The 8,769-nt window shown below is 42.0% G+C and overlaps 1 protein-coding gene across 1 annotated transcript in view; it reads right to left on the bottom strand.

Moving 5' to 3' along the window:
* Positions 1-3,374, bottom strand: part of LOC103478733 (uncharacterized) — a 6,547-nt gene extending 3,173 nt beyond the window's left edge. The window contains exons 1-4 of the mRNA XM_008432742.2: positions 3,156-3,374; positions 875-1,209; positions 701-776; positions 344-422 (exon numbers count right to left, since the gene is read on the bottom strand). Of these exons, the coding sequence (XP_008430964.1) occupies positions 344-422; positions 701-776; positions 875-1,209; positions 3,156-3,327 (662 nt within the window). The 5' untranslated portion in view covers positions 3,328-3,374. The remainder of the gene's footprint in view (positions 1-343; positions 423-700; positions 777-874; positions 1,210-3,155) is intronic.
* Between the last annotated feature and the right edge of the window lie 5,395 nt (positions 3,375-8,769).

Raw genomic sequence — 8,769 nt, 5'->3', positions numbered from 1 at the left:
TATATATATATATATATATATATATATTTTTTTTTTTGTCATAGTACCCCCAAGAATTTAGAACTACTTTCGCCCCTGCACATAGATTGACTATTTACTTACAAGACTATTTATGAAGACATTTTGATGCTGTGGATTTACTTCAGGGGCAAATATAAATAAAAACTAAGCATAATTGTCCTTCCACTTTATAGAGTAATGACTCAATTCATGCTAATCTATCTCAAAGTTCTTATAAATACATCGAACTTTGTGGTTTTAAAGTGACAAAATGTGAGTATTTTTGCAAAGCCCTCTATAAATAGCGTGTGTGAACAGGAAGACAATGTGGATGACTCCTTACCCACAGTCTGGTCTCTGCAAAACCCCGACAATCCTCTGGATGCGATCCATGGCGACGCTCTGCTGGAAACTGCTCAAGCCTGTCAATCAAAAACATAATCCACCTGTCATGATTTACAGTGAGCGGACACATGAGAACACACACAGCCTCCACCTCAGGCACCACTTTCACTCAAACACCCACAGAGGTCACATGTAAGGAGCGAGGCTGTCGTGTCGTGCTAGGTGCACATTGTGCCGTATCAACGCACGCTCGAGTCCAGAGGAAAACTCCTCAGTCTCAGGTAGAGAAGTCCTCACAGCCTGTATGTACCTACACCAGGCTTGCAGGAGGAGGCAGTGACTTAGGAATGCTTACCGTGATCGAATCGGCCGCTCTTCAGCCCATTCAGCAACTCGAGAAGCGGCCTGACAAAACCCTGCAGCTCAGCACACTGGCAGAGAATAAGACAGAGCAGATAGATTACAGTCTCAGAAGAGGCCCCCCTCTGTACAAACACTGCCATGTCATGCCTCTCCTCTCCTCCTTTACCTTCTGAGCAAACAGCAGATCTCCCTCTGATTTGGGTCTCTGGCTCGCCACATCTGCATCGAGCACGCCGAAGTTTGCCCCCTTGCCATCATTCTGCGACCTGCATGCCTCTTCCTCGGCCGAGAAGCCGCCGTACGCCCATTGCGACCTGGGGCACCTCGATCCCAGCTCCTTTTTAGATGCCACTTCGCCGATGGTGACGGAGGAAGAGCTGTCCGTCAAAAAGACGTCAGTGTCGTCCTCCGTCTGTTCCGAGTCGCTGAGCACGAGGCTGTCGCTGGAACTCAGGGAATCGAAGGAGGGCTGGGTGGAAGTGCTTCCTTGAGACTGCATCACTTTGGGGAAACAGTAGTAAAGGATTTGGATTACTACAAGTCAGATTTAGCTTTTAGGAGAGGCAAAACAAAACAAAACAAAACAAAACAACACGCTTAGTGGAATGCAGAGTAAATTCATAGAACAAACATGTTTTCTGTTTTGGCAGTGCTCCATTTTCCCCATCTCTCTTCCTAAATATACAACTCCCACAACTCAAAATGGTGGGTATACCAGTGTCCTAGTTTAACATGGTGCAGAGTGGGGCTGGGGGTATATGCAGGAGGCACACAATGGTGGTACATGTCTGGCTCCCATTGAGGAGACTGGAGGAGAGTAGGAAATGTGAGGGGGGGGATGGGAGCTCGTGGAGTGGTGAAATCAGAATAGGCACACTCCCACTCCACCACAGCCTCCGGTTGCTCTCCGAAGCCCCTCCTCTCCTCAGTCTCGTGCTTTCTCTACTCCACACACACCCAGCCCCCCTCCCCAGCAGGATTAGAGACACACAAACCACCTTCTTTCCTCTCTGGCCGTGTTTCTGCATGCCGTGCAGCTCTCATCCCATCCTATTCGTTATGCACACAGCCTCTATATTTCCGCTCGCATTTTTCAATCTCTCTGGCTATTGACGCGCCCTTCTCCCACAGTCTGAGCGATCTGCAAGCGTCCTCTGGTCTCTGATCCCACCAGCGTATGTGGGGAAATAGGAATGTACTCGGTAGATAAACACCCCAGCTCTTATCAGAGAGACTGATAGATTTTTGCACCCACAAGGGCTAAGAGAGGAATGAAACGCTCACAGTTTTGTCTATTTCAGTTACAACGTGAATTTTCAACCAACTGGGTATTTTTAGATCATTATAAAATGTTTTGCCTAAAAAAGATAATAATAAAAAGAATTATCCAAATAATGCATCACTTGACTGTGACAGAGTTAGTCCAAGGCAAAGTAAGCTGCTACTTAGGGCCCCTCGAGGCCAAGAGGGGCCCCCAAGAGCAGCTTACGTTCCACATAGAAAATCAATCCCAAAACTTTACATTTTTACTCAGAACTTTTAAATTCACTCTTGATTCATCAATAGAAAAATGAAAAAACAATTTAAAATATGCAAATAATTTGGGATCCACAGCAACTGATGAAAGTAGTTTAAACCTACAGATTAATTAACAATCATAGTGATTTCATAGTGAATTTAAATAAAACTCCACAAAATGTTTACATTTAAAGAATTGACAAAGCAATAAAAATACAGCAAAATAAGTAGTTGCATTAGTTGTAATAGTAAGGGAGTAAATATTCAGTTCGGTAGTTATGTTAACAGTCAAATTAGTTTATGAACAGCACAATAAAATGTTAAAATATTAAACAACTGGCTATTTATGATTTATAAGTCCTGATATAAGAGTAAGCAAACACTGAATTGTTCCTAGCTTCATAGCTAGTTTAGCAGTCATGAATTTAAAATTACCGCAGCTTCTTAATTTCTCTTGCTTTTTTTGTGACTCGGTTATATTTTATGCACACTAAAACTGCGACCTGTAGTCACTCATTTATTTTAGTGATTAATTTAAGTGGAATTAGGATTCTGCTAAGGGTTCTAGAAATAATTTTGCTCTGTGGCGAAGCCTGTGCGGGATGGATGGAGATGGGCTGGGATGGTGCATGCGGGCTCAGGTACAGAGACAGGTGATGGCTGCCAGTCTATATGTGTGCGCGCGAGTAATCACGCCCACTACAACATACTAACACGAACTGGACATCTTATTACAAAGTTGTCAAAAAAAGCTGCTATTGCTTTCAAAAATAATACAAGACTAGCGAGAAAGAGTCGCGTCGGGGAAGGGAAAAGTCATTGTTTTAACAGCACAAACAGGATAAAGCTGGGCAGGAAATTCCGTTAGGCTAGTCTGCCAACTTCAGGAAACGCTAACAACAGATGATGAAAAGCGGTTTAATACTCACCGTCAGTAAAGTGAGATAATAATGAGAGCTTCGGTGAACAACACATAAAATATCGCCTCTGGTTTGGGTTCGGTAGATCCGTCAGTACACGGTTAGTGGCTGGAACAGCATCAGCGAGTCCATCCTTTGCACATACACACACGCACGCACGCACACCGCCCGGTCTACTCATCGATCTCTGTCTCAACTAGCTGCTTCTCTTGGCAGTTTACGAGCGTCAACGTGTGCGTAGATCCACGTGCCTGAGCTAGTCGCTCTTCCTATTGGCTCACGTACCGATTGGAGGCCAGCGCCATTGGCTGAGCTGTTCAGCCAGTGAAAGGATTACCGAGCGTTGATTGGACGGAGGTTCTGACCCTTATGACGGACACGCCCCACTCATGTGTCTCCGGTGTGTTTGGTGCCTGAGCGCTGCTGCTGTTGCTCTACTACAGCAAACGGTTGTAAACACGCAGCGCCGGAGCAAGAGGAGCGCAATGTGGCCTAAAAGGACTCCGCCCATTACAGCAAAAACACAGAAACACATAGAAAAAATAAGAGGACTTATGCAACTAGGCTCGTAAATCGTCGGTGTAATTTACGAATATATTACGTTTTTTTTCTTCTTCAATCTGTTGGATCTTATTTAAGACAGATTTCACTGAGGAAAAAGAAAACAAGGAACCCACGCTGCCTGGAAACATGGAACTTGATTAAGGATTTTTCACCTCTGTGTATGGAAATGGAAAAATATTTGTATTTCAAAACTCCCAAATTGTAAAGATTCCATCCATCCATCCATCCATCCATCCATCCATCCATCCATCCATCCATCCATCCATCCATCCATCCATCCATCCATCCATCCATCCATCCATCCNCATCCATCCATCCATCCATCCATCCATCCATCCATCCATCCATCCATCCATCCATCCATCCATCCATCCATCCATCCATCCATCCATCCATCCATGCTATATAAAAACAGTGATATATTTATATTTTTAGATAGTAACCAAAAGAGGACTGAAAATTCAAAAAATGTAAACAATTTTGACATTAAAAATAACATCTGAAGCTGGCACAGGTTTCTTTTACAGATTGAGCCTCACGTCAACTCTTAAACATAGCAATTATAGTCATGTGGCAAGAAGAAGAGAGCACAGTCCGTCTCTAGGCAACTTCAATAACACCCAGGATTCAATTTGCACTGTCTTGTGTGTGCACACTCAAAACCCCACTCTCTGACAAGTCTTCAAATATTCTTGAAGAGCATTGTAAACAATTCTAAGCTGTTCATTTGATTCTGATGGGTTTTACATGTATTATGATACATTTTTCTGAAAACAGGCCACAATGTTACATTTTCAACCTTTTCTGATCTCTGATAACTGCAATTAGAAATAATCTCCAAACTACTTATCATGAATACTGTTTTACACAAGTAGTTTTCCTAACGCTTTAGAATTTTTTTTATTTATTATTTAACACCTGATACTTTCTTTGAACATTTTTTAACCTCAATCTTCTTTTCTGTGTTGTTGCTGTTAATGTATATAGGATCACACATGTATAGTCACTCTTCAAGGTTACCCATGAGCAGCCATAGTGTGTCCTCCCCCTTCGCTTTTAGCTCACAACAGGGTGAACTCTGTGACCACCTCTTCATACAGGCATCGCACTTGCATGCATAGCCTGTTTACACACACATTATACCCACACACGTCCTCTCCTCAGATTATCTAATGCATTTGTCGTTTCTCACTTCATAATGCTTAAATGATGCATCAGTAGTTTGGCATGCTTCTATCAGGATTTTCCTACGTGCTGTTCCTCATGTTGCAGGAGGATGAGGAGTCCGCCCCTCCCCCTCTATACATACAACTTACACATGAACTCACCGACCGCCCCCCTCCCACCCTCTTCTCTCCAGCCATATACATTGCATGCATAGCAGGGCGTCGCCTTGTTTGTTTTGCTATGCATTTCGCTTATCCCAGCTATATGGACTGCCCAGACTGCCTTCTGTGATCAGGAAAGCAAAACACAGGTTAACCTTTGGCTGCAGAAGCCAAAAGAAAGGGATCTTAGTTGAATGTATGGAAGAGGCACCGGGTTCAGAGAGCTTACCATCCCCCTCCCGCTGTCAGAATTCCCCTGCAATACATGAACCGCCTGAACCTACTTTGAGTTTATGCTTGCTGAAGACCACCCCCATCATTTCAATCCTTCCACTTCCCTTCCAACTAATTCCCATCCCCCACCTGCTTCCCCATTTCTCTCTGTCATTTTCTCCTTAAAAAAAAAAAAAAAAATCTTTGATATTGACAATCTTGAAAATCCAATTGTGTCAAGCCTAAACTTATGGATGAGGCATTTGTCAGCAGGCTGGATCAAAGTAAAGCACATTACGTCACAGTTTTCTGGATGTTCATTTTTGAATTAGAACCACCTCAATTTGATGAACAAATTGAAAAGCACCTGTTTCAATTGAACAAATAGTCCAATCATCTTAGTTCGGTCAAGTTTTCTCTTAACTAATGTTGACATGATCTTTGTAATAACTTTACCTGGAAGACGGTTACCTAGATGTCACCTTCTTTCTACTGACAGGAACTGAGAGATCAGGTATCAAAGGAATGTGGAAGGTCAGAAGCACAAGTGCGAGTGTTTGAGAGCAGACAACAGCAGAAATCTTATCTCCCTCTGGGAAGACGCAAGCACAACATAATGACTAAACTGTAAACGAGGCCCCCTCTTTACCCTCACCGCTCTTTTTTTTCTGAGTCAGAGGCAAACACGTCCCATTTGAAAGCAGCGTGGAAAAAACCCACTCAGTGCAGCTTTGTTTTCCCCAGTCTGCACCTGCAGACCAGTTTTTTTTTCTTTCCTCCTTTAAATCTAAGGAGATTTTGTATAAATATTCAATACTGTCAATAATATTACTCAGAAATACTATGAAAAATAACCTTCTTGTTGATTTTTAAAAATTAAAGTTTGGTTTTCATAGTTTTGTATCTCCATCTGCAGTTTCTTGCAAAAATTTCCATGCCTCTTGAAAAATGTACAGCTACAAAGTGCTTATGGCCACCATTCCACAACGTGTACAGAGAGGCTGAACGCTGTCATTCTTCTGAACATTCCTCTTTGCACAAAAGCTCCAGCTCAGGCAGACTACATGAACAGAAACTCAACCTTCAAGTTTTTTTTCACAGATTCTAAACTGGATACAGGTCCAGACTTCGACTGAGCCATTCTAAAACATAGAATTGCTTTAAACCAGAGGTCTGCAACTCCTTTCCTCCAGTGCCACGGTCCTGCAACCTTTAGATGCATCCCTGCTCCAGCGCACCTGAGTCAAAAGGTTAAATTATCTCCTTGGCATGGAAGCAAGTTTTGCAAAAGTCTGGCAATTAGCTATTCATTTGATTCAGGTTTTTAGGTGCAGGGATGCATCCAAAAGGCGCAAATCAGCAGGACTTGAGAACTGCTGATCTCAAGTCCTGCTGATCCAAACCATTCCTTTGAGGCTCTGACTGTATGTTTGTTGTTGTCTGTTAGAAGATGAACATGCGCGCCAGTTTAAAGCGTTTTACAGCCTTTTACAGGTTTTGAAATCCACATCTCAATCAACTCTGATGAGTTTCCCTGCTGAAGAAAAGTTCCCCCACAGCTCCATGTTCCCTCTTTCATGTTTCATGGTGGACATGGTGTGTCTAAAGTGTTTTCTGCCACACGGAGCATCTTGCACAAAGACCAACAAGTTCAATTTTGTTTCTTTTGATCAGTGCGCTTTCTTCCACATGTCTGCTGTGTCCAATCTTTGCATTTGCGTTTCCTTTGGTCCAGGTTCTGTGCTCTGTGTTTATGCTAATCTTTTATTTTTAATAAATATTTTACTTTGCTTATTGGTGTTTGTTTAGGTTTTAGTTACAGTTCTGGTATTGCCGTATGTACTGGGGATCTACCAATCACAGAAGCCAGTCTGCTTCTGTGATTGGTAGATCCTCTGCTGTGTGGAGAACCATGATGTCTTCTGTCTCTGTGTTTTTTGTTCTCTGTAATCTCTGGACTTTTCTTTCCATTAAACACAGCATCATTTGAGTTTTGCTTGGCTTATCTCTCTTGCATTTAAGTCCAATATTGGACCAAAACATGTCACAACATGATTTATGCCAGTGAATTCTTTGTTGAAATAAAGCTAAACTCCAAGTCATTTTTTATTTTTTATTTTTTGCCAAAACCACAAACATACATCTGCAGACAAACATGTGTGCAGCAGTGGGAAACGGGGGTTTTCACATGACGAGGAGATGCTCTGCTGCTGAATTTATGAATGGATCCAAAGGACACGCCCCCTGCGGAGACACAACCAACAGCACGCGAACTAGTCTTAACCACGCGCGGTGATGGAACGTTCGGTAACCAATGGGAAGCCGGGGAAGGTTACCGCTGTTGCATAATTTGTTTGAGGCGCATCACGTTTAGGAGAACCTCCACACGGTGACTGTTTTACAGCATTTGTATTGAATCTATGCTCGACTCCACGGAGTGATGTCATTCGCATCAGAACACACTCGGCTGGATGGCTCCACAGCGTCAATAGAAAGTCAAGCCAGAGACTTTCTATTAATCTTTTTTCTTCTTTTCTTTGGCGTACAAAGAAGACGAAAAACCCCCCCAAATTATTAGTTAATTCAATTTAATGGGACACGTCAGTGACAGTTTAGGAGACTCTGATTCATCCTGCAGTGGAACAACTGGGTTGTTAAATTATTTATGTAAAGCGCTGAAGGTCTAGGATTTGGACATTGGATTACCTCAATATACTATATTATTAGTTTTGGGACATATTTCCCCCATCAATTTCTCTGTCACATGTAAAGGGCTCCTCCTAGTGTTCATATTTAATAAGCAGTTTGAAGAAAAGGTTGAAATTTTTAAGTAATTCAAGAAAAAAAACCCCGGTGTGAATCTAAAGCATAACAGAAAAAAAAACATTCTCAAAGCAGGATTATGAACCCCTCCCCCCACACCCACCCCAGCCACCCCCTAAAATAACACCCAGAGTGATGCAACTGTATGTAATTCTGACGAAATTAAAGCTCAATTTATCTTTGACTATTTTACAAGCTCCCAATTTATTTTTATTTTTATTTTTCACACTGGCCCCTGGTACCATTTGTTTGTACATTAATGTTCGCAAGGTTTTATAACACAAATTTGCAAAAAAAAAAAAAAAAAAAAAATCACTTGGATAAATTGTTTGTAATCAAATTCATATGCAGCAGTTGTTATATGACAATCACAAATCAGACATAAAATAAATATTAAAAAAAATAAGCTACTAATTTTTATTATGTAAAGAATGATTTCTTTTCAGGAATGATACCAACAAACAAAATATATGCAGTGTTGAAAATGGGATTCTCGTACTGATGAAGGACGGACAGCACCAGGCGGTTGCTGGGGTTTAGATTTCATTATAGCTCCACCTAGTGGTTTGAATAGTTATCAACTTAGAGTGGATGCAAAGCGTCTGTAAACACCAACCGGGCAATTTATCCATCCATCCATTTTCTTACACCCTTGTCCCTCAGTGGGGTCGGGAGGGATGCTGGTGCCCATCTTC

This window comes from Poecilia reticulata, linkage group LG16 (genome assembly GCF_000633615.1).
Source record: "Poecilia reticulata strain Guanapo linkage group LG16, Guppy_female_1.0+MT, whole genome shotgun sequence".
NCBI lineage: Eukaryota > Metazoa > Chordata > Actinopteri > Cyprinodontiformes > Poeciliidae > Poecilia > Poecilia reticulata.
Note: the sequence above shows the minus strand (reverse complement) of the source record. Positions and strands in the feature narration are given on the sequence as shown.